Source organism: Tauraco erythrolophus, chromosome 9 (assembly GCF_009769465.1).
Source record: "Tauraco erythrolophus isolate bTauEry1 chromosome 9, bTauEry1.pri, whole genome shotgun sequence".
Classification (NCBI taxonomy): Eukaryota; Metazoa; Chordata; class Aves; order Musophagiformes; family Musophagidae; genus Tauraco; species Tauraco erythrolophus.
Genome location: NC_141473.1, coordinates 14,830,878 through 14,854,059, shown reverse-complemented (window position 1 = coordinate 14,854,059; position 23,182 = coordinate 14,830,878). Strand labels below are relative to the sequence as shown.

Genomic DNA, 23,182 nt, shown 5'->3' with positions numbered 1-23,182 from the left:
TCTCACTCCTTTACCCCTCACAGCCTTTCACTTCCATCAGAACAGCTGATGAAGACGGCTCTTCAGTTTGTGTCTTAGGGTGCTCCTAAGAATGAAAGACTTCAATTTGGATTCAGGAGACCTTATGCCAGGATGCCTGGAGTGTGAGTGGTAACAGAGGGACCATGTGTGCCCCTGAGCCGGGCTGGCTCACTGGGCATCGAGGCTGCCTGGAGACTGGTTGCTTCCAACGGTGTTCACCAACCACTTTGTCTTTTGGGAAGAGAATTAAAGATCCCCAGTGCCAGCCCTAGGAATTCTGTACATATTGGCACCTGGCTTTGTTCCTTGCACCACAGAGGAATCTAAAAAAGCACCTCAGTCCTTACAGAGTGGGGTTTCATTGCTGTAAATCCTGGGGGTGGCCCCCTGCCAGTGGGAGGATCCTCTGCCAGCGTTTCTGTTGGCATAAGGCAAAAATCTGTTTGCTTTCCTGCCATGCCACTAAGGGCAAGGGAACACTCCACTTCTTCTCTGGACATAGAGGTGAGTGTCAGTAAGCTGAGCTGATGTTTCTAATCTTAAAAAGTCAGGGAAGAAGCAGCGGTGTGCCTGTTCTATGACTCCTGGAGGTTTTTCAGGCTTTTAAAGACCATAAAGAAAACTGGGCACAAGCTGTGTCTCTTAAGCTCACATGTGCCTCAGGAGGGGTAGAACTATCGGTGTGGCTCTTGGTGCTTCAGGCTTTCAGACCTGGACCAAGGGCAGCTGGTGTGGGGAGGAGGAGTGGTGCAGGGTGGGACACTGGGCAGGTGAGCTCCTTGGAGGCATCATGGCTGGTGCCTCTTCGGGGGGAAAAAACATGGGCATGCAGAGGACTCCCAAAGCTCCAGCTTTGGAGCTTTAGAAAGGTGCTTGACCCTCACATCTATTCCTTTGTAGAAAGCCAGCGTGGCCCAAACAGAGCCCTTCTCCAAATGCAGTCCGTGGGTGTAAAATGCTGGAGATGTGACGATGGGGGCAGGTGTACATCTGCAACACCAGAGCACCAAAAAATGCCTATTTCCAACTATAAGGGACCAGTGTTTTATGGGAGTCGTGAATACATCGTTTCAAAACTGAGTTGCAAATAGTTTGTTCTCAGTTGCTCTGTGCTAGTGTGTCAATGCGGTGCTCGATGGTTTTCTTCACAACGTGCTTAAGTGTCGATGCCGATAACACTTAAAGTCTGGAGTCCATGGCAGTGCAGTGCTGCTTATAGGGCATGTTTGCTGCTGCTGGAATTGGCCCCAAGGGCAAGGACCCGCTGGGCGTCCTGGTGGGGTTGGGGTGTGTCACCTGGGGACAGGCACTGCAGCACTGTGTGGTGGTTCAGTGAGGGGGTCCCTGAGACCAGCGGGTACCGCAGCATCGCCTCTGTGTTCCCAAGGGACTCTTTGGCTTCAACAATGCAAACTCCCCCTCTGGGGATGTCCGTAGGATTTTCCTGCAGCATGTTGTCGCGTGTTTGTACAGCCCAGTGGACATGTGTTGGCTGAAGATGGAGGAGGAGGGAATGGTGTGTCTTGGTGCTTGCTGGCAGCCTGCTCTCAGAGCTCGAACCTGCCTAACCGGAGGCTAAGGAAAGCCATGGTGCAGTTAAGCTTCTGCGTTACACACAGTCATCGAAAACATCCTGGGGCAGGAAACCAGAGTTGAGCCTCCAAGACAAAAGCAAAATCAGCAGGCTCCGCAGAAGGCGTTGAGGCTGTGCCGCCCAGCCATGGGAGCGTTGGGCTCCCTGGGTGCCCCTTGCTGCTCGGGGACATGCGTCAGCGACGAGAGCCGGCGACATGCTCGCTTCCTGCCCTGTGTGAGCCGGCTCCCACAGCCAGATATCCTCTGCTCTCCCGTGTGCCCTGGCCAGGGATGTCCTGCTGTGACCCATTCCCTGCAGCGCTTGGCCAGGAGCCGGGGCACGGTCCTGCTTTGGTGAATAAACTCCCCTGGCCTCTCCCTGAAGCCTGTCGCCTCCTGGCCCCTGCCCACCATCCCTGTGCAATGCATCCCTGGGAGGTTTTTCCCTTTTTTCTGGGTTTTTTTTTTTCCTTCTTTTTGTTCATACAGGAAAAGCCTGGGCCAGGCCAGGCAGGGAGGGGTGCAGGCTAGCAGCCCCCTGGCTGGAGGCAATCCCTGCAGCATCCCACAGCAGGCAGCCTGGGAAGGACGAGATGAGTCGCCTTTCTTCGTCAGAGCAGGTTCTCCCCCCCATCCTTCCCAGCACCGATCTGTTTTTATCAGATGGGGCTGATGCCCACACCGGGGGCCGTCGCGGCAGTGGTGCAAGCGCTGCAGTCTCTGTGCCGGGGCAGGGGGGTCACAGGCTGCCAGGTTTTTTCTCGATTTGTTTTCGGCCGGTGAACAGCTGTGTCCTGAGGTTCCTGCTTACTCAGCTCACCTGGCACCGTGCCCACACCAGAGCCTGCAGGTATTTTGAGCATTGTCTGCTCCCCGTGCGCTGGCTGCGGCTCTACCAGCTGGTGCCTGGCGTGAAGTGAAGCCCTTCAAAGTTGGAGGGCTCCTGAGCTGAGTCCCGTAGTGCAGCTGGATCAATTGAGTGCTGCAGGGGGTGGCTGTGCCCCCCAAAAATGAGTTTGTGTGATGGGAAGGCTCCAGCTCACCCTGCCTGGTGCCCTCGGGTCACACCTCAGCGAACTGCACCTCTGCTTCGTGAGGTACCCGGGGTACATTGTGGGAACAGCCAGGAATGAAAAAGCTTTGGCCTTTCTGCCGTCACTGGTTGCTCTCTTGCAGACCCCACTTTGGGGAAGAAGATAAAGCCACTGGTTCCCGATCCCCTCTGAGCCCTTTGGAGCTGCTCCCTCCTGTCCTGGTTTCCCCCACGCAAAGACCTTGAGTGGCCCCAAAGGGAGGGTGGGGACCCAACACGGCCCAAGCTGGTGCAGCAGCAGGATTGTTTCAGCAGCAAAAGCCTCAGCGTTCCCCGCGGCTGCCTGTGCTCGGCTGACTGAAACCTGGCAGCAGATGCTGAGGTCCCCCCGGCTTTCCTGTGGACATGGCTACCTCGTCCCTTCAGTTTTTGGATCACTGGGCTGCTTCGTGCCAGGTCTGTACAAAGTCAAAGGGCTCATCCAAGGTGGTGGGTTTCCATGTCTTGGGTCTCAGGAGAGCCTGGCTTGCGCCAGGGGCATGAGGAGGGAGGGAGCTGCTGCGGCTGGATCTGGCACTGTTCCGCAGGCAGCCCAGGTGAAGGTGTCTGGCGGGGTCAGGGGGTTTGGGCGCAGCGGCACGGCCCCGGAACAGCTGTCAGGACCTAAATACCAGCCAGATGATTCAGAAGCCGCTCTGCCTGTTCCCAGAGCGGGAGCAGCCGTGCTGGCGGCTGTTTACCAGCTCACGAGGTGCTGGGCAGCTGGTGCTGGGTGCTGAACTCCCCCACGGCAGCATCTTCTCCCAGTTGGCTGGTTTGGCAGGAGGTGGGCTGGGCCAGGGGGCAAGATGCCCTGCAGCAAGGCTGGGCTCAGACGGACGAGGTTCGCAGCATGTGGCTGGTCTCCAGCCCCAGAGGCAGCACATGCCGGCCCTGGTGAACAGGGAAACCCAGCTGGAGCGCAAGCTTTGTGCAAGTGTCTCTGGTTTAGAAATATCCTTGGCCCCAAAGTCCCCGTTTCTGCCTCAGGGTACACAGTGGCCTCGAGCACTCGCTGTGAGCACACACACCTTGCTGCAGGTGCCTCGGCAATGGCAACCTGTGCACATGGTGCCAGCTCCATGCTGACTCTGGCAAGGAGAAAATCCCTTCCTTTACTGAGCGCAAACTTTGACAAGAGGCATAGAGGTGCTGGAGGTACCAGGCTGATGCTCCCAGAGGCACCGGGGTGCTGCAGTTACTGATGACCACAGGAGAGTGGAAAGGGGTCTCCCTGCTGGCATGTGCTGCCATGAACAAGAACAGAATCTGGGCCAGGAGAAGGGCTAGGCTAGTGTGGAAGTGCCAGTCCCTGGGGAAGCCCAGAGCATTGTGTTTAGCCAAATTTTTCACAAACCTGCTCTGAGCCGAGTCCTCCTTCAACCACTCATCTTCAGCCTGTGCTGGCAGAGGTGGAGGGATCGGAAACTTGGCAGTGTCCCTGGTGCAGTGGAACCGGTCAGCAGGCAGGCAGGGGAGTGGGAAGGAGTGCGGGGCTCAGCCCTTACAAGCCAACAGAGACTCCACACAGCAGCAGCAGGGCCAGGCTCCTACTCTTCCCTCCTCTGCCATACGTCTGGTGGGTCAGCTGCACAAATCACCCCTAGGATTGCCCCTGGGGCAGGCGTGTGCACCGAGGTTCTTCCTCCAGCTGCTCTGTACCACCCTGAGCCTCCATGAGAATGGAGTGGGAGGAGGGAAGATGCTCTGAGCGCTGCGCTGGGCTGAAAACATGTTTCCTTCACCATCCTCATGCCATGCGATGGGCTGATGGGACCCATTTGGCATCAGATGCTGAGCGGAGAGGAGCCTGAGCGAAAGCAAAGTGCTGGCAGTTTGAAAGAAAACATACACTTCGACACACAGGACAGAAAGCTTAGTGGCAGGGAGGTTTTATGTCAGTTTTCCTGCCTGCTAGCAAGAGAGAGGGCAGGGGGAAATGGAAAAAGGGGAGGAATGTGGGGGTGTGCAGGGCTGGGGGTGTCACGCTGCGCTGAGGCCACAAAGGGCTTTCCCCTCAGCTCCAGCTGCTTTCCCTCCTGGAGCCCTGAGCCATAGCTGTTTTGCTATTTAGTTAAATATTACGAGGTCAAGTAATAGAGAACCAGAAACCTAATTGCACACTGCCCTCCATGGTGCAGCAGTTTTTAGTGGAAGCAAGCCCGGCCCCTTGTGTTACGGGAAGGTTATGCTGCTCGAAGTGACGGCTGTAATCTGGTCAGACAGTGGCATCGATGCTCGGGACACTGTGCAGACAGGACATGCCATGTTGCTGCACAGTAAATGTCAGCAGCCCAGGCACTGGGTCTGGGGGGGCCGCAGCTGAGCTCAGCTCGTGGAGTCCAAGTGCCTCCGGGTGCTACTCCGTGTGCCTGAGCAATGGGAGCCCTCGCTTTTGGCTGGAGCTGGGGCTGCCTGTGCCTCCCCACGGCAGGTCGCACACAGGAGGGGGCCGGACAGCCCTGCAGCACTGCAGGGTGCTCATGTCCCGGCTGGAAGGGTCTGCGTGTGTGTGTGTACACGTATGTGTGTGTGTGCATACAAGCACACGCATGCGTAGGTATGCGTGTGCCAGCAGGCACAAATGCATCCCTGTGCTTTTGTGTGCATACACATGCTTGTAAGTACATGTGTGTGCGTGCACCCGTGTGTCCATGCCAGTATGTGCTGGCAGAGGGGTATGGTGTGAGAGGAAGCCAGGCAGGAGCTAAATCTGCAGAAACTTCTAAGCTGTTTCCTTCTTTTTCCCTGCAAGGAGCGAAGGCACGCTGTCCTGGGATGGGGCAGGGGAAGGCAGGGCTGGGAGGCCTCTCCCTGCCCCATGGCAGGCTCACCTCCCAGCCCACATCACCTCCATTTTCCCTGCTCCCAGCAGGGAAACTGAGGCAGGGGCCAGCCTAGGCGACCCACCAGGGGTCACAGCCACCAGCCACAGCCTGGGCATCCCTAACACCTAAACTGCCCGCTGATCGCTTTTTCCCCCTTACCCGGCTGGGTGGGCCCTTGTCCCCCCACCAGCCATGTGGGCAGCTGGTCTCCATGGCTCGTGGTTGTCTCTGGACGGCCCCCCAGCTTCATTGCTGGGGAGCGAAGGGGCTATTGGTGTTAGCAGCCCTGCAGAGAGGCCATGGCCTCCCAGCTCAGCCCAGTGCTCACACGAGGTTGTGGGGCCACCCTCCCACCTGCCCCTGCCTTCCATCACCTGCCCAGAAAATAGCCGGAGCCGTGCTGCATTGGGAACAGCTTTATCTGGACAACCCTGCACCCATGGGGCAGGTGGGGCATAGTCTCCAGGGTCTCATCCTGACCCATCCCATCCTACCCCACCACTGCCCAGGATCCAGGGCTCGTCCCCATCACGAGGCCGGTCGCCAGGCATCCCGCAGCCTGGCCTTCACCCGAAACTTCTGCACCTGCAGCACAACACCAAACTTGCCCTCCAGCGAGGGCAGGGGCTGGTCCTGGGGGCACTCGAGCGTGAACCTCTGCAGCACCCAGGCCAGGAAGAGGAAGAGCTCCATCTTGGCCAGGACTTCACCCAGGCAGACACGGATCCCAGCCCCGAAGGGCAGGTAGCTGGGCGAGGGCGAGTGGATGTGCTGGCCCCGTTCATCCAGGAACCGGCCTGCAAGGGGAAGAGGCACCACTGGCATCGGCAGAGATTGGTTCCTTCTACCTGAGACCTGCCCAAGTTCATCTCATGTGTGTCCCTCTCATGAGCTGCAAGAGCAGAGACAGTGCAAACACGCCAGCATGGGGAAGCAGGATCCAACTTCCCACCACCAAGCCTTCCCTGGACTCAGCCTGATCCCTCTCCTGCTGCAGCCACGCTGCCATCCCCAGTCCACCAAGGAGCATGGGGAGCATCCAACCCACCAGGGTTGAACTCCTCGGGCTTGTCCCACTCCTTCTCGTCGTGGTGCACGGACCAGAGGTTGATGATGACCCTGGCACCCTTGGGGATGGAGTATTCCCCGATGCTGCAAGACAAAAGAAGACTGAGACAGTTGCTCCCTCCCATGGTCTCTGCCTGCATCCCAGCTGCATCCCAGAGAGTCTCACCTGGTGTCAGCAAGAGACACGTGTGGGATGAGCAGGGGGGACACAGGCCGGATGCGCAGCACTTCGCTGATGGTGGCCTCCAGGTAGGGCAGTAGCGGGCGGTCGCTGAGGTGGGGGTGACGTGCCAGGCCAATTTTCTGGTCCATCTCCTCCTGGATCTTCCTCTGGACCTGGGAAGAGAGCAAGGGCTGGGTGGGAGCCTGGGGAGGGGGCTGACCCAGCACCACCACCATGTTCTGGAAGGCTGTGCAGGACAGAAGTAAAATGCCCACAGTCTGATCCTGCTTATTTGCAAAGCCTGACATCTCTCTTGGCACCTGCCTTCACCAAAGCTCCCCATGATGTCCCTGGTGCCGGAAGGATCCCAGGCTCTCTGATGTGGGGTGGACCCTACCTCAGGGTAGTGGAGCAGGTAGAGCACAGCCCATTTGAGCACAGTTGTGGTGGTCTCCACGCCAGCCCCGAAGATGTCCCCCACTGTCATGAGGAGGTGGTCATCCGTCAGCTCCAGCCCTGGTGCTGGGGCGCTGCTGTTCTCGGCACTGAGCCTCACTTGAAGGAGGGCATCCATGAGGTCCTTCACAGCATCCCCACAGAAGGCTTCCTGCCAAGGGAGATGCGTGAGCTGGGCTGTCCTGGGCATAATCCCGTCCCACCCCCCAGCTCCAGCACCCCAGAGCTCCTGAGCATCTCCTTGTCTTGGCTCCGTTGGCACCTTGTGTTCAGTGAACTTCTGCTGGAGCAGCTGGTCCCGGACCTTGAGGCATCTCTTCAGCAGGGCCAGATCCTTGTTGGGAAAGATCTGAGGGAGAAAAGCCCCATTACAGCAAGGGGCTCCAGCTCAGCCCAGCCTCTGCAGGCCCCCCGAGCAGCTGCTCCATGCCCACCAGGGTACTAGCTCTTGTGGAACACCAGGGCAGGGACTCTCCTAGCCCCAGAGGGCTCAGGTAGCCCCCTCCTGCAGGACACATCCCAGCTCTTCCTCTCATCTGAGGTGAGAAGAACAGGTGGTCCTCATGTCCCTGCTCACCTGGAGCCAGGGGAAGATGTCCACCAAGCTTTCCTTGGCCACAGTGTCCACAATGCCCTGGCTGTACTCCAGCATGGCCTCGAACTCAGGGTCCCCGCGCCGGTACGAGGAGTTGAAGCAGAGGGAGCAGACCACGTTGGTGACAGCCCGTGTGAGCTCAGGAGCCACGTCCAGGGCCGTATCCTGCGCAGCGCTGAGCGTCTCGCACAGAGACGCAGCCTCCCGGCAGACTGGATTGGAGGGAAGAGGCAGGTGAGGGGGTGATGGTGAAGGTGAGAGGGTGGAGGGGACAGCTGGGGGCTGGAAGGAGGGGTCCCCCACTCATGCGGGTTGTGCAGCCTGCAGAGAGCACCCCACAGGCAGGGCTGAGCCCCAAGGGACCGGGATGGGCAGAAGGGGCAATGCTGGGTGCTGAGGAGAAGCAGAGAGGATGGAGACATGCAGGAAAGTCTCTCTGTGTGGCTTGTTGTTCCTCCAGGGTGGAGCAGGGAGCCCGGGGGGCCGTGTGCTGGCTCTGTGCCTCAGATTCCCCAGCTGTGACAGAGGAGGGCCAAAGCTCAGGGCAGGGAATGCATGGGAAGAGGTGTCAGTAAAGTACTGGGATGGACAGAGGGACCAAGCCCCTGCTAGGCAAACTGGGGGGTGCCGGGGGGCTTGAGCTGAGCTGATGAATCGTCCCTTGGTTCCCAGGGGATCACGTCATAGAGAAAGGAAAAGTCCAGCAGGGATCAAGCAAGAGAGGGAGATAGAGCTGGGAGGGAGCCCAGGGGCTCGCAGGGGGCACTTACTGATCCTCTCGAGGGCGAGCGAGCCCTCCCCGAACATGGAGAGAGCAGTGTGCACCAGCTTGCGCTGGAACTTCCAGAGGGGGCCGTAGCTGGCGAAGGCGATGTCCTTGCCCCCCCGGGACAGCAGGTCCGTGGTCACCTGTCGGACAGGCAGCCCTGGGCTCACCCCGATGCAGGGCAGCCCCATGGGGCCTGTTTGTCAGAAAAGGGTGATGCTGGGCGGGTGGATGGTGGTCTCATCCCAGGGATGATCTGGGAGGGCTGGTGGTTAGGACTGGTGGGCAAAGCCTGGGCCATGAGCTTTGCATTCCCTCCCTGAGAAGCGATGGAAAAGTCTGGGGACAGATGCCAGGAGTGGCTGGGGTGCCCAGGAAACTTAAGGGGGTGTAGGGAGCCTGGTGGTACCTGACCCCACGTCCCCAAGCCCCGAGATGCAGCCAGCCCCGGGGAAGAACGAGAACCCTGAGGATGGAGGATGTGCAGGATTTGCCCTGGGGAACAGGGCAGAGAGGGGCTGCCTCCCCATCACCTTGCTGCAGGCAGGATGGGGAGATGAGCCAGATGCTGCTGGGTGCCAGCACCTTTCTCGGGAGCATCCTCTACCTTGCCCCACACCGCAGCAGGAGGAAGTCTCCCAAAACCTACCACCAACTTACAGTGCGAGGCCGTCCGGCGAAAGCCTTCCCCTTCTTCAGCAGTACCTCCCTGGCGTGCCGGTAGCTGTTGACCACCACCACATAGTGGGAGCCCATCCAGAGGCCGTAGAGGCTGCCATAGCGGCCCTGCAGGTGCCAGAGCCGCAGGTGGAGCTGGGGGTGCCCAGCCAGCTGCAGCAGGCTCCCCACCAGCGGCAGGGACGGCAGGCTCCGCGGGCGCACTGCACCCATCCCTGTGCCCGTCCCCAGGGCGGCTCGATGACGTGCCAGCCCCCAGGCACAGAGCAGGGCCAGGACCAGCAGCAGGGTGCCCAGCAGCAGCATGGCAGGGCTGGCTGTGGGGCTCTGGCAGTGCAGGGGCATTTATACCGACTGCGGGGCCGTCGCCGTGACCCCGAGGCGGGCTCACATCCTTATCGAGGGGGACAGGGAGGAGGAGAACTGGGCGCTGGGCCCATGGCCAGCTCTGCAGCTGGGCAACCAGCGAGGGGCGAGAGCAGCAGGGGCCACGGCCATACTCGTTGGCTGTGGGGGAGCCATGTCCAGCAGGCTGCGGGCCAGGGGACACCCAGGGCCAGATCCATCCTCGGGGCTCTGTCCCTGAAGCCCTGTTGTGGGCGAAGGGGAAGAGGGAAGCTGAGCCCTTCTCCCCTGGCTGCCATGAGCACAGACGGGAACTGGTGGGGCATTGAGCCTGGGAGCCCCTAGACGTCCCTGGGAAAGGATGGGCAGACACAGGGCCGGGGACACTGGGCAGCGCTGGGGAGTGCTGAGATGCCCTGGTCAGTCCTGGTCAGCGCTGGGCAAGCCCTGGTCAGCGCTGGTGAGCACTGGGCAGCCCCGGGCAGCACTGGGCAGCGCTGATGAGCACTGGGCAGCCCCGGGCACCACTGGGCAAGCAGTGGGACGTGCTGAGAAGCCCCAAGCAGCCCCGGGCAGCCCTGTGCAGTCTCGGGGTGTCCCCAGGGTGATGTCCGAGTTTGAGGGGTCCTGGAGGAGGCCATGAAGGGACAAGAGCCCCGTGGGGACCGGCGCTGGGCAGGGGCAGCCCCTCCGCGGAGACGCCGCCGCCGCTTGCGGGCGCTGCGCCTTTTCGGCTCTTCTGTTCCCCGGCGCTCGCCGTAGCGCCGCCCGGCGGGGCGAGGCGGGGCGCGGCGGGGGAAGATGGCGGCGGGGGGCGCGGCGGATGCCCAGGCGCGCTTCGGGCACTCGGTGAAGGGCCTCCTGACCGAGAAGGTGACGAGCTGCGGCACTGACGTGATCGCCCTCACCAAGCAGGTGCTGAAGGGCTCCCGCAGCGCCGAGGTGAGCGGTGGGCACCGCGGGACGGCCGACCGCAGGGCGCGGCGTGCAGCGCGGCCGGCAGGGAGGAGCGGGGACGGCGGCAGCCCGACCCGGCGCGGCCCGGCCGCCCCCCGGGGCAGCTGCCGCCTCTCAGTGTGCTCTGTGTCTTTTAGCTCCTGGGTCAAGCTGCTAGAAACATGGTGGTGCAAGAAGATGCCATCCTGCACTCGGAAGATGTAAGCGGCGTTTATCTGCTAGAGCAGCAGTGTTTGTGGTGGACGGGAGGAGAGAAGGGTGGTAAGAACGGAGATGCAGACATGTTGCTGGAGCCCTGACATGAAATACGCGAGTTCAGGCAGCAGGGCTGACGGCCAGAGTAATTTACTGCTTCTTCAGACCCATGGGTGCTGCTGGCTTTCTGGCACCCTGCGGCACAAGCCGGTCCTGGAGCTGCTCCGTCTCTACTGGAAAGTGCAGGGGCCATAGGTTGAAACAAAGCACTTAGCCTGTCACTTGGGAAGAAGAGTGGATCGTGCCACTGCTGACAGATACTAATGGGGGTGTTCCAGAGGCAGTGCAGTGTACAGTGATGGCTGTGCTGGAGGAACTCGCCAGGGCATTGGGACAGCTTGCCCTGTGGTTCTGCTGAACTGCTCCCATCAGACGTTCATTCTTTTTCTTGTTCTCCACAGAGTTTAAGGAAAATGGCCATAATAACCACTCATCTACAGTACCAGTAAGTAGGAGACACTGTGTTCTTTCTGGGGAGCTGAGCGGATCCCTCAATCCCTTTCTGTTCTACTTAAAAGACTTTACATGGAGCCCACTCAGACCAGTCCCTTTTGCTATGCTCCTCAAAGCTGGGCAAACCCTGGTGCTGGGATCTTCTAGCTCTGCTGTTACAGCACAGGCTGTTTTAGGGTGTGAGCTGAGATTTTTACCTTCTGTTTGCCATGCACTGGGCCTCCTGTGAGAGTGTGTGACACATCTAGAGCTAAGGGGGAGAAGCCAGTACTGCTGCTGTCCTCTCAGGATGTAATCCAGAAACACACCGGGGTTTAGGCCTCCTCAGTCATTGATCAAATTCCTTTTCTTCAACATAGCATGAACTCTGTTGTTGAGATTTTGTTCTTCTAATGCTCTTTTTGTCTCCTTTTCTCATTTAGGCAGGAAGCAATCCAGAAGAAGTGAGTACCCAGCTGAACAAATGCCAGGAGGACCTGGGAGACACATGAAGGGGTTGATGGAAGGGGAAGAGTGAGGGAGTATGGTGGGGGAAAATACAGCTAAAAGATCTTTGCAGCTGCCTTTGAAGCAGATGCTGGCCTAGCAGGATAGTGTTTCAGTACTGCGAAGGAGTGGGAATCTGAGTGAAGGGATTATTTATACCAGAACTTCCATTTGTTTCACTAACGTGATAGAGCTTGTGAGGTGGTTTGTGATAGGAGATGAGAGTGCTGTAGAGCAGAGCTGTCTGCTTATGGGTGCACAAAATGCGGTTTGCCTTGTGGGGACATGGAGGTGGGTTGGGGAACCCCAAGGTTTATCTTGGCTCTAGTGTCAGTGCTAGAGCTGTTCTGGTCCCTTGGGTGCAGGCAGCACTGCGCAGTCTGGGGAGCACATCTCACTGTGAACCTCTTCTTGCTTGGTCCCCAGCGTCGAGCAGTCGTCAAACCTACAGGACCAGCTGATTCACTTGCTGAAATGAAGCATAGCTGAAGGCAGGAAGACATCTCGACTGGCCCTGAGGGCAGTGAAGCGTCCTTTTCCCTCCAGGCCCTGAGGTTCAGACCTATGTCTGGATGGTGCTGGATGTCAGCTGGGATATGTGCAGAGTCTGTGTTTCTGGGCACGCAGGCCCCTCTCACATGCCCCCTTCCATGTCTCTGCTCTGGAACGCTCGCTGGCTTGCCTGCACCTAACTGAAACAAACTTACCAGAAACTTTATTCCCCACAACAATCCCTGTGTCGGCTTCCTTCCCATGTAGAGTGAAGTGCTCAGCCCACACCAGCACCCCAGGCTCCCCTGCCATTCACCTAATGATCGCTGGCCATGTGCTTGGGATGGTGTGCCAGCCCAGCATGTGGCATGTGATACTCCTGGCCAAAGTCATGTCTTTCGTGGCCACAGGATGACTTTCCTTGCCATCTCTGACCTCTGCTGGGTTAGGAGCCATCTCCTGTGAAATGATGGAAGAGTGCTGGTCGTGTCTGCCTGAGAGCAGCAGTCACAGAGCCAGAGGTTTCATACAAAGTTGTGTCCTCTACCCCCCAACCCCACAGAAATGCATAAAGTGGAGCTGTGGGTTTTAAATACAGGTGCCTGCAGTTTGACACTGGTCTGTGTTTAGACACAGAAGGTGCAGAGGGCAATTTATTTAGGGTGTGTTAATCAGTGGGAGCTGTGAGTGCTTGGCTGGGTGAGAGAGGTGCTTCAGTGTAGAGTGAGCTGCCAGTCCCAGGCCAGAATTTCTGAAAGTAGGAATCTGGGCACTCACCTCTGTCAGCGGTCCAGCTGAACACGGTTTGGCCAGCATCCTGCTCAGAGGTTATCTTATTTTCCACTCTGCCAGGGTTTGGAACATCATCCCCTTGCCAGCCCATCTGCACTGCCTTTGGCCTTCAACTGCATTCCTCTCCCTGGGCTGCTGCTCCAACTCTTGATGAAGCAGCCTTGGCTGTAGCACGTGTTTGTATCTGGTTGGGAAGGTATCCAAAGGCCCAGCCGAGAAGCAGGCAGGAGACCACCACGAGCTAGTGTGTTCAGTTCTGCACCGCTCTGTGTCAGAGGGCTAGTAACTGGGCTCCGGTTGCACTTTCCAGAGAGGAAGATTGGGCCCAGGCTATAAATATTGTGTCTTGTTTTTTGTAAGTCACTTATCTGGAGCACTTGGAGTGCACGGGAAGCACTTGTTTGCCTGAGTGTGCTTTTCATCAGCTGATACGACAAGGCAGGCTAAGAGCAAGCATCAGCCTGCCACGTTCCTCGTGGAGTTGTGCAGCAAAACACTGCTGGGGTTTGGCTCCTGTGCTGCAGAGCCATCTCCCGGCCTGGATTTCACCATTCCCTCCAGTGGCACTGGCACTGCCTGTTCGAGCTTTGCCTGGTGGCACCCTACTTCCTGCATCCCCGTGGAGATGCCGCTGTTAGCCATGGGGCTGTGGGGGGGTATTTGTGCCTTGGGAGGGGTCCTGATCCAGCTTTGCAGATGCACTTTGGGAATGAGGGTTTTCCCTGAGCTTCTGGATAAACTGCAACTCACGTGCTGTGAATAAAAGCTGTCCTGGCCACCACCAAACCGCAGCAGTGTCTGTCAGATGCCGTTGCTGATGGTCCCTATGCAGGGGGGAGCCGGTTTGGGACGGTGCGTCTCTGTCCTTCGGTGTCCCACATCATGCTTCAGCTTTGGGGGTTTTTTGCAGATGCAGCGTGTCCTTGCTGCAGGTGGCTTGTCCCCTCCAAGGTCCTGTCCTCTCCAGGGGCTGGAGCAGACCTGCAACATTAAACTCGGGTCTCCCTGCATTTGGGGCGAGCAGGGACAGAGCGGTGCCATGGGGATGCAGAACTATTGGGAGGGCAGACTGCAGGGTGGGTTATTGAGGGTGTCCGTAGGCAGAGGCTGTGGGTGCAGGCAGAAGCCATGGGTACAGGCATGGGCTGTGGGTGACGGCAGCGTCACCCCCACGGGAGTGGGACCGGCTTCTCCCACCGTGCTCGGAGGCCTGGGGGGTGCTGCCGGCCTGTGTGCCCGGGGCCCGGGCCAGGCAGGAGCTGGCGTTGAAGCGGAAGCCGATGTCGGGGTGGTGCAGGGTGCCAGGGCGGAGTGTGGCCTGGGCTGCGCAGAGCCTGGCCGAGGTGCAGCTGGAGGCAGCTCGGGGCTGTGCTGTGGGTGCTGGGGGGGGTACCCCTGGAGCGTAGGGCATTGTCCTATGGGGAAGTTTTAGGGGGACTTGTCTCTCCAGGGCAGCTGGGACTTGTTGTGGTTTGGGGTTTTTTTGGGCAGGAGGGGGGGTGTTGTCAGGCACCTCCAGGAGCATCCCACTAGGCTGCAAGACTCCCTGGGTACTGCCAGGGGAGTGGGAGGCAAAACGTCCTCCCATGTTTGGGGAAGGAGTGGAAGATTAGGGCTTTTGGGAAGGGCCTGGCAAGGTGCCCATCGCCGTGGCGTCGGGCCCCAGTCCCACGTTCTCGTTGCAGTGGCAGCCTTTTGGGGTGAGCAGATCCACTGGGAAGTGCAGGTGAGGGGTGCTGGGAGGGTGCTGGCGGGGAGACAGGGTGGCCGGGGAGGGGCGGGGGACAAGCCCAGGCTGTGCCTGGACACCTGCTGCAGTCAGGGGACAAAGCTCATGTCGGGCCCCAGATAAAAACTCTGTGGTCGGCTGCTTCACTCCCGTTTCCACAGGGATGGGGAGGCTGAGCAACTCCCCGTGTCCCTGCCCTCGCTCCCTGCACCCCTCTTGGCTGGGGAATCGGCAGCTGCAGCCTGTAAAGTTACTGCAAATGGGAATGAAATCCCTTACCATGCAGATAAATCTGTGCATGCAAGTGAGGGGAGCCAGGGAGGACGGGGGCGAAGGGATGCGTAGCACTGGCCTAATTTTTAGCCAGGTGCAAACGAGAGCACCAGTGCCAGAGGACACCCGGGGCACGTACAAGCTGAGGGCAGGCATGGTGCGTGGGCAGCTTTTGGGACACAGCTTGCTGTATGTTGGTGGCCTCTGTCCTTCCCATCTCAGCATTACTATGGCAAAGAGCTGCAGAAGTTGGAGGACCTGAAAACCGAAGCGTGCGTCACCTCGGCCAAGCCCCTTCCCAAGGTGGTGAGAGATGCTTTGGAGCCTGTCCACGAGGAGGTGGTGGCCAGGTAAACTTCGGGGTCTCCCCTCCGCTGCTGCCTCCCGATGGGCTGCGGCCCCCCAGACCGCCATGCCGCAGGGGCGCCTCTGCCCTGGCTCAGCTCAGCGTTCCCCAGGTACTATGGCTGTGGCCTGGTGATCCCCAAGTGCCTGGAGTCACGCCGGATCCTGGACCTGGGCAGCAGCGGTGGCAGAGATTGCTACCTGCTGAGCCGGCTGGTTGGGGAGCAGGGCCACGTCACTGGGATAGACATGACCGAGGGCCAGGTACAGCGCAGAGCTGGAGCTTCCTCTCGTCCCCCCACCATCCCCCCACCATCCCCCCACCATCGTTTCCTTCCTCCTCCCAGGTCGACGTGGCGAAAAAACACATTGCCTACCACATGGACAGATTCGGCTACCGAAAGCCGAACATGGAGTTCCACCAGGGCTACATGGAGAAGATGGGTGACATTGGTCTGGCTGATGAGAGCTACGATATTGTCCTGTAGGTACCGCGCAGGGCACTGCCACCACTGGTCTTGCTGCTGCCCGGCGCAATGGGCTGGGGTCCTGGGTCTTCATCCCACCAGGTCACCTGCTTCAGGAGCACATGTTAGGAAGGGAAAATCTCAAGGCAGAGTATGGGCTAGAGCCTGGGAATGTAGAAACTGCCCTTCTCGTGGTCAAATTGGCATCTCCAAATCCTGTGTGAAGCGATGGGATGTACAGCAGCTGGTGAACGTGCAGCAGCTGGTGGTGCTGAGCATGTGAGAGGTTGCAAATGAGCCTCAGTCTCCTCCCCAGCTCCAACTGTGTGATCAACCTTGCCCCTGACAAGAGGGCCGTGTTGCGGGACGCGTACTGCGTGCTGAAGGTAATGCTGGGGACAGCGCCCGTGGGGGGAGCAGAGCGGGGTTGGGGTGGTCCTGCTGTTGGGGTGCCACTGGGATGCAGCAAATCAGATCCGGCAAGGTGGGGCTACAGGATAGAGCCAGAGGAGGGCACGTCTGCAGAGGGCCTGGAGCAGAGTAGTGCTGGGGGATGCCCAGTTCTCCCTGTCCCTTTTGTCCTGTTGCTTCTTGGAATCTCCCTTCACTCCTCTCTGCCTTCCAGCCCAGTGGAGAGATGTGCTTCAGTGATGTCTACCCCAGCCAGCGCCTGAGCAAGGCTGTTTGGAAGCACAGGGTGCTGTGGGACGCGTAGGGCTCCAGGATGGGGGATGGCATGGGGTGGGAGGACTAGATCTTTTGCCTCCATCACCAGTGTCTGTGATCTCATGCTAGGGGAGTGCCTGGCAGGAGCCCTGTACTGGAGAGACTTGTACAGCATCGCCGAGGAGGTGGGCTTCAGCTCCCCATGCCTGGTCACTGCCAGCCCCATCACCATTGGTGACAAAGAGCTGGAGGGCATCGTCGGTGAGGGTCTGACAAGGAACCGTTGCCTCTGGGCATCTGTGAGGAGCTGCGTTGGGAGCCCAGGCTCTGCCAGCTCCCAGCCTGGTTGTTCGGTGCCCAACCCATCAACCTCTCCTTTGCAAGCAACTGTCGCTTCGTCTCTGTGACTTTCCGCCTGTTCAAGGTGCCGGGGAGCAGCCGGGCCACGCCAGGACAGGTCTTCTACAACGGTGGGATTGCAGGGCATGAACGAGAGCTGGTGTTTGATGCCAACTTCACCTTCAAGGTGCAGGGTGGGGCTCCCAAGGATACCAAGCAGTCCTGGTCTGTAGGGCTGGGGCTGGGGCAGAGCTGAGGAAGCAGTGCTGCTCAGCAACATCCTCTGTGATTTTGGGAGTAAGCTTTGGTAGGGAGGGTGGTGGGTGGGAACAGAAGGGCTTTATAAACCAAAGGAGGCACAAACAGGGGTGGGAAAGGGAGCCAGATCCATTCATCGCATTGGGGTGGAGGTGCAAGCAGGACATCCATGGTAGCTTCACAAGGGGGTTTGGAGCCAGCTGCTTGGTCCCTGTGGGTCTTTCTCAAGGTTTTGGGCCTGGCTATTCCCTCCTTTCATCCCCCTCATCATCTGGCTGGGTGGCTGATGTCCCCTGGACAGCATATCCTGGGCCCCAGCCCTATGACCATCCCTCTGCCCCCAGGAAGGAGAGGTGGTGGACATGGATGCCAAGATGGCTGCGATCTTGCAGAGTTCCAGGTTTGCAGAGAAGTTCCCAATCTGACCTGGTGGGGCCAATGCTGCTGCACCACAGGGCTGCTGTTGCATGGGCATGAAGGTTGGTAGCAGGCAGCTCTGCTGCTGGGTTCAGGGATGGGCATGTGTGTCCTGTGCTATGAGAGGTGCCCTGGGATACCAGAGGGACTGTGACATGACACCAAGAGACCTGTGTCCTTCTGGGCCAGGCAGGAGCCTATGGGGCACCGAGGGTGGTGTCCAGTACCTAAGTTTGGGCAACTGCATCCCAGTGCAGGTCGGAGGCCTCCAAAGTGGGGGTTTTCTCTAACCACCAGGCATGAGAACCCCTTGTCCCTGGCACACATCCATGGGAGCTGCCGAGGCTGATGGCTGGGCTTGCCTGATGTCTCCCAAGAGGAGACATCCTTCTGGGTAGATGGCTGGGGCCAGCCTGCCCCAGGGATGTGATGGCCCATCCCCACAGCTCTTTCCTGCCCATCGCTCTCCCAGCTGTTGGTGTGAGCTTGGCCCTGGCTGCCAGCCCTGACCCCACAGCACGAAGCAACTCTCTGCTGGAAGCCTCCTCCCCTCTGTAGTCCTCCCAGCCTGCAGATGGGCCAGGAGAGGCTGGGTAGCGGGGATCATCAGAACATGAGGGAGATAATGCCCTGCAGCTGTGTGTCCCTGAAACACAACCTTGTGCTTGGGGAGGGGGGTATGTTCTTGGGTCCCTATCCAAGCAGGAGGCATTTCTTAGATAAAGGCAGAGCCAAAGTCCCAGAGAAGCTCTCGGCACCATCCTTGCAGCAGGGAAAAGCAGCTGGAGTGACCCCAGGACTGCCCCCACGCTGGCTACGGGGAGGTCTGCTTGGGCTGTCCTGCTGACAGGGATCAAGTTGGGGAAAATGCCACTTCCCTGGCATGTCTCTTGCTTCCCTCTGGCCTGATCCTGCCCTGGGTTATTCTCTGCCCTTCAGGAGAAGATCTGTGATCCCTTCCAGCTGCTGGAGTGGCTGGCGGCCCCGAGTACTGCCTGCTGTCCCGGTGGCAGCTGTGGTCCCCTGGGCTGCTGCTGAGCAGCGAGTGATGTCCCCATGCCGGTGGATGCCAGCGGGGCAGGAGGATGTGGTCCAGCGGTGTGTGGCTTCCACCAGAGAGCAAATAAATGGCTGAGCTTGAAGGCTGTGTGCTTGCAGCCAGGACGCATGGGGCCTGTGGGGTCCTGTTCTTCCCTCTTGGGGCTGGTGGGGCAGGTTGTGCCCTGTTGTGAGGATGGGCAGCCGTCCTGTGGGTCCCCTCGCAATGGGGCTGGCAGTGGCCACATGGCTCGGACATGTGGGCAGGGATGGTCCCTGTGGGAAGGGGGTTGTGGGTCCCCACGGGTGGGTTTGGCAGAAGCTGTGTGCTGATGTTGAGGCAATGGAGCAGAGCGGAGACGTTTGCAGAAGGCAGCTTGGCACAGCGAGGTGTGAAAGGAGGCCCCGGCGCTGTGCAGGGCCTGACCCTGCTGCATGCACCCCTGTGTGTGAGTCCGGCTCCAATCTGAGGTCTCTGGGAGCCCACAGCCCAGATGGAAATGCTTCTGAGAAGCAAAAGGCGCAGCGATAAGTGTCGCAGTTGCTTTTTTCTTTTGTTGGGTCTCCCCATGCTAACCCTGCCCACACAGGGAGCCACAAGCATCCGCCAGGCAAAGTCTGTGCAAGCTCCTGGCCATGGGCTGAGCAGCTCAACAAGGCAGCTGCAAACGAGCGTCTCTCCAGGGCAGTGGGCAAGAAGGACTGGTCACCTCCTGGGGGCTTGGCCAGCCCTGCTTTTCCTTGAAGAACTCAACATGGTGCATCGAGTGCAGAGGGATGTCCCCATTATTTGCATTTAGGACAGGGGATGCCCCACACCTTGTCTGCTTGCAGCCCCACAGCCTGTTCCAGAGACAGGAATTTCTCTCCCTTTCCTTGTGCAGTGCTCCTGAGGTTTCTGTTTTCCCCTGGACTCCATCTAGCGGGAAAGCCCGAGTCCCCTGCAAGCATCTCACCGGCAGAGTTTTGCAGGGAAATGCAGTGGTTCTGGAAATCCATAAACCTGGCTGGCCACATCCCACAGCGGGCAAGGAATGAGGAACAAGGACTTCTCGGCTGTGGTGGGAGGAGATGGTCCGATCTCCTGCCACCCGATACAAAAGCATATTTGCTTTGTATGAACAACTTAGGGTGCTCAGCAGAGATACCAACACCCAGAGCTTCATGGGGACAGCCTCCTGAGCCTGCAGATTGATAACTCGTAACTGGGAGAAAAGTTGGAATTTGGAAGTGTTAAGAGAGATGGGGGTGTTTGAGGACTTCCTATGATGCATTCCAAAAACATGTCGGATTTCAGCGCACGTACGAGTTTGCACTAGGGAAAAAAGCCAGTCTAGATCCAAGAAGACGGTAAAGAAGTGGTACAAAGGAAAATAAATAAAATCAATTCATAGAGAATCATGGCACAGTGTAGATAAAGAGCAATGACAAAATATATGAGTTCAAAAAGGAACCTGGGCAAGTGCCAAGGATGCTCTCAGTAGCAGAGGCTGAGAAGGGTCCAGGTGGTAAGGAGGTGTTTCCAGAATATCTGGAATGAAAAGTGTGAGTGGTCAGGTAACGTCCAGCTGCCGCACAGAGAAGGGAAATCCAGAAACAGACATGAAATGTTGAGACGTTCAACAGGTTGTCTTGCTCTCTCTTGGAAATGAAGCTGCAGAATTCCTCATCTTGGGTGACATGGCTAGAAAAGACAGTTTGCCATCTGTCTCAAGGGTGATATGAGATGGTTTCCGCTTACAGAAGAAGCTTTCAAATCCCTGGTAAATGTGACTCCCAGCAAGAGCTGTACCAGCACCATGAGCCCTCATCGGGCCCCTGGTACTAACTCCTGACAAAATTTAGACTGTTATAAAATATGAGGATTGTAAAAATAATTCCGAGATATAGAAAGGATTTCCTAAGTGCCCCAGACTGCTTAACCTGCTTCCTGCCATCAGCAAAATAGGAGAGCGATTAATTCACAATCTAGGGATTAAACATATAAATAATGCCCATAAATATGGTTTCCTGGAAAGTTACTTTACCTGCCTGTGCTTTTGGCTTTGGACAAGACTGCAAGTCTGACCTATTTGGTGTACAAAAATTTGCAAGTTGTTGGGTTTAGAGCTATACCATGAATAAAAAACCAAAAAATCCTTGGTGTTACCTGGAGTAAAGAGGACACGTAGTAGCTGGATTCAGGTAGGTCCCTGGCAGACTGACCTCAGGGGTGGCTGTGACCTGGCAGGTGAAAGGAGCTTTGAAATGTGTGTAAGGACCTCACTGATGGGATCTTGGGAGGACCTGCTGAAAACCAAGATGCTGTTTAATCCCCCCACCACTTAGCCCTCTTCCACAACTACTTACAAAGAGTTTCACAGAAACTCCCCAAACAGCCCATCCTGGGAGGTTTGTGGCAATTAGCTCCTGGTATCAAAGAGAGCCTTCCCAGTGTGAACGGAAGAGCAGATGGGGCAGGGGGTCCTACCTGCAAACCCCTTCATTAAGAAGGCATGAGTCCCTGCCGCGGCTTTTCAGCTTGCCTGGGGAGAGAGGCGACCACAGCGAGATCTCCCCTCCCGCATGCATACACAAAAGGCCACAGCTAAATGCCACTGCATTTGCATAGCACTATTTTTTTCCAAACTCTCAGAATTTTGAGGAAGAAGCAGCTGAGAGGACTTTTCCTTCTTCTTGACTTTGATTTTGAGCATTGGGGTAGGTGTCCTCACCAGGATATGTACATGGGGGTGTCTTGTTTGCCTGGCTTTGCTTGTGCACACACAGCCTTGGGGTTTTCAGCCCCCAAGCCGTGCAAAGAGGAGGTCCTGCGTGATGAACCCCAAAACAATCTGTCTGACACCCGGTCTGGGTGTTTTTGTGATCATAGAGATGGGCTAAATTCCCTTCTCCCAGTGTGAAGCTCTGCAGCATCAGTGTCCTGCCTGTGTGGGCAGTGAGGGTGCTGTGAGGGCAGGGCAAGCCGTAAGACTTGATTCACTGTGGGGTACAGGGGAGGTGATCCCCGAGTCGCCGTGGTTAGCAGGGAGTCACTGTGGCTCAGGGGCATCTGTCCCCTTCCTGGGGGAGCAGACCTGCAGAACTGCTCCAGGATAAAACAAATGAGGTTTGAGACCAGGAAAAATTCATGACTATGACCCCAGAGCAGTGTGCTCTGCTCCCCACTGCATTGTGTTGTCCTGCACGATCCTCTACTTTCCTGTTGTCCAAGCACTTAAATGGAGGGGAGGCTGTTTTACCTCCTCCAGAGGGTCACTCTGAACCCAAAATGTGGTCCCAGCTTCCACAAGTCATACTGTATGTTCCCACGGCTGTCTGTCTTCATCTGGCTGGGATCCTGTAAGGTGTCCTGTGCTGTATGTTGCTCATCACAGATGGAGAGTGGAGTGATGACGGCTGAGCCATGGGGCGTTTATTGCCCCAGCTGGGATTTTGGCACAGCAGCTGAGGCCTCGGAAAGAGCTCAGCTTTTGGAGCAGTGGGCCATAAGCACACACTTAAATTACAGGTCTTCTCCTAAATCGGGGCCCATCAGCCCTTCACGCGTCGGTGCACTAAACGAGCTGAGCGGAGCGGAGCTCCTGGGGAGGCTTTGAGCATCCTCGGCGGGAGCTCCAAAGCCCCGACTCCCTCACACCGAGTCTCGGCATGGGGTTTGTCTAATTTGGTGAGGCGGGAGGCGTCCCGGGCAGCTGAGCAAAAGGTGGAGATGAGAGAGCGGAGCTCGGCTCGTCCATATTTAATATTGTTTAATATTTAATGTGTAACTTCACTCGCAGGAACGACAAAGCCAAGGAAATGCCGGGGGTGCAGGTTGCCCGGCGGGGCGGAGGGTGCCCGGAGAGACGAGGTGCCCTGGCGCCGGAGTGCGACGGCTGAGTCTTTAATCGTTACGCTGTACCTCACCGGCGGCGGCCGGGGGCAGAGCGGGCAGCGGGCACAGCCGCCCGGTGCCAGGAGAGCCGCTGCACGGGGCGCCAGCAGCCTCGATGCCGAGGACGCGGCCCCAAGCACGGGGCAGCCCCGAGGACCCATCCAGACGGCCGCCGGGGAAGGGCGCCGGCGGGAGGGCACCGGGATGCTCCCGCCGGGCCGGGCTGCGCTGCGTGGAGCCGCCAGGGGGCGCTGCGCGACCGCCGACCGGGACGGCGCGGGGACGCGGGGCGGCGCACGGAGGCCGCTGCGGGGGGCGAGCGGCGCGGCTCGGCGCGCCGGGTACGTGGGTCGTGGCAGTGGCTGCGGCAGCGGGCCGGGATGGGGCGGCGGGCAGAGCGGTCGGTCGGTCCGTCCGTCCGTCCGTCCTGTCCCGGCCGCCCCGTCCCCTGGCGCGGGGGCTCGCCAGCCGCCCCGCCGAGCGCCGCACGCGCTGTCCCCGGCCCGCCGGCCGCACCGCGCCCTCATTGGTCGCGCCCCTCCGAGGCTCCGCCCTGCCGGTCAGCGAACCCGGCCGCCATTGGCTGTGCCTGCGCGGTCGGCCCCGCCCCCGCCTGCCTGGCGTACACACCGGAGTCACGCGCCCCCCGGGCTGGGGAGGCGGTGGCAGGCGGTGGGGCGGGGCCGGGCAGCCACGGGCGGGAGGGCGGGCGCTGATTGGCGGCGCGCCGCGCGGGGCCCGCCCCCGGGAGGCGGACGGGGAGGGGCGGGG

At 58.8% G+C, this 23,182-nt stretch overlaps 3 protein-coding genes across 3 annotated transcripts; 2 read left to right on the top strand and 1 right to left on the bottom strand.

Annotated features, from left to right (window-relative positions):
- Positions 1-6,024: 6,024 nt before the first annotated feature.
- CYP17A1 (cytochrome P450 family 17 subfamily A member 1) lies at positions 6,025-9,528 on the bottom strand. The gene is made up of 8 exons (XM_086616587.1): positions 9,205-9,528; positions 8,549-8,687; positions 7,761-7,990; positions 7,446-7,532; positions 7,125-7,334; positions 6,731-6,900; positions 6,545-6,648; positions 6,025-6,293 (listed from the first exon to the last, which is right to left on the bottom strand). Exons 1-8 carry the CDS (start codon positions 9,526-9,528, stop codon positions 6,025-6,027), a joined length of 1,533 nt encoding a protein of 510 aa, XP_086472713.1.
- An 840-nt stretch (positions 9,529-10,368) lies between these two features.
- Positions 10,369-13,770, top strand: BORCS7 (BLOC-1 related complex subunit 7). Its single transcript, XM_086616375.1, has 5 exons — positions 10,369-10,509; positions 10,662-10,724; positions 11,181-11,224; positions 11,655-11,675; positions 12,145-13,770. The coding sequence occupies exons 1-5, from the start codon at positions 10,369-10,371 to the stop codon at positions 12,194-12,196; spliced, it is 321 nt and encodes a 106-aa protein (XP_086472501.1). The 3' UTR covers positions 12,197-13,770.
- A 512-nt stretch (positions 13,771-14,282) lies between these two features.
- AS3MT (arsenite methyltransferase) lies at positions 14,283-17,504 on the top strand. The gene is made up of 9 exons (XM_086616815.1): positions 14,283-14,375; positions 15,227-15,354; positions 15,463-15,613; positions 15,697-15,833; positions 16,133-16,202; positions 16,442-16,527; positions 16,592-16,746; positions 16,869-17,008; positions 17,424-17,504. Exons 1-9 carry the CDS (start codon positions 14,283-14,285, stop codon positions 17,502-17,504), a joined length of 1,041 nt encoding a protein of 346 aa, XP_086472941.1.
- Positions 17,505-23,182: the final 5,678 nt, after the last annotated feature.

Excerpts from the sequence above, each read along its gene's own strand:
- CYP17A1 (XM_086616587.1), bottom strand. The coding sequence starts at position 9,528 with ATGCTGCTGCTGGGCACCCTGCTGCTGGTCCTGGCCCTGCTCTGTGCC. Across the intron at positions 8,688-9,204 it reads TCGCCGGACGGCCTCGCACT|GTGACCACGGACCTGCTGTC; the intron begins GTAAGTTGGTGG and ends CCTGTCCGACAG. Across the intron at positions 6,294-6,544 it reads GCCCGAGGAGTTCAACCCTG|GCCGGTTCCTGGATGAACGG; the intron begins GTGGGTTGGATG and ends TTCCCCTTGCAG.
- BORCS7 (XM_086616375.1), top strand. The coding sequence starts at position 10,369 with ATGGCGGCGGGGGGCGCGGCGGATGCCCAGGCGCGCTTCGGGCACTCG. Across the intron at positions 10,510-10,661 it reads AGGGCTCCCGCAGCGCCGAG|CTCCTGGGTCAAGCTGCTAG; the intron begins GTGAGCGGTGGG and ends TGTGTCTTTTAG. Across the intron at positions 11,225-11,654 it reads ACCACTCATCTACAGTACCA|GCAGGAAGCAATCCAGAAGA; the intron begins GTAAGTAGGAGA and ends TTTCTCATTTAG.
- AS3MT (XM_086616815.1), top strand. The coding sequence starts at position 14,283 with ATGTCGGGGTGGTGCAGGGTGCCAGGGCGGAGTGTGGCCTGGGCTGCG. Across the intron at positions 15,614-15,696 it reads TAGACATGACCGAGGGCCAG|GTCGACGTGGCGAAAAAACA; the intron begins GTACAGCGCAGA and ends TCCTCCTCCCAG. Across the intron at positions 16,528-16,591 it reads CACAGGGTGCTGTGGGACGC|TGTCTGTGATCTCATGCTAG; the intron begins GTAGGGCTCCAG and ends CTCCATCACCAG.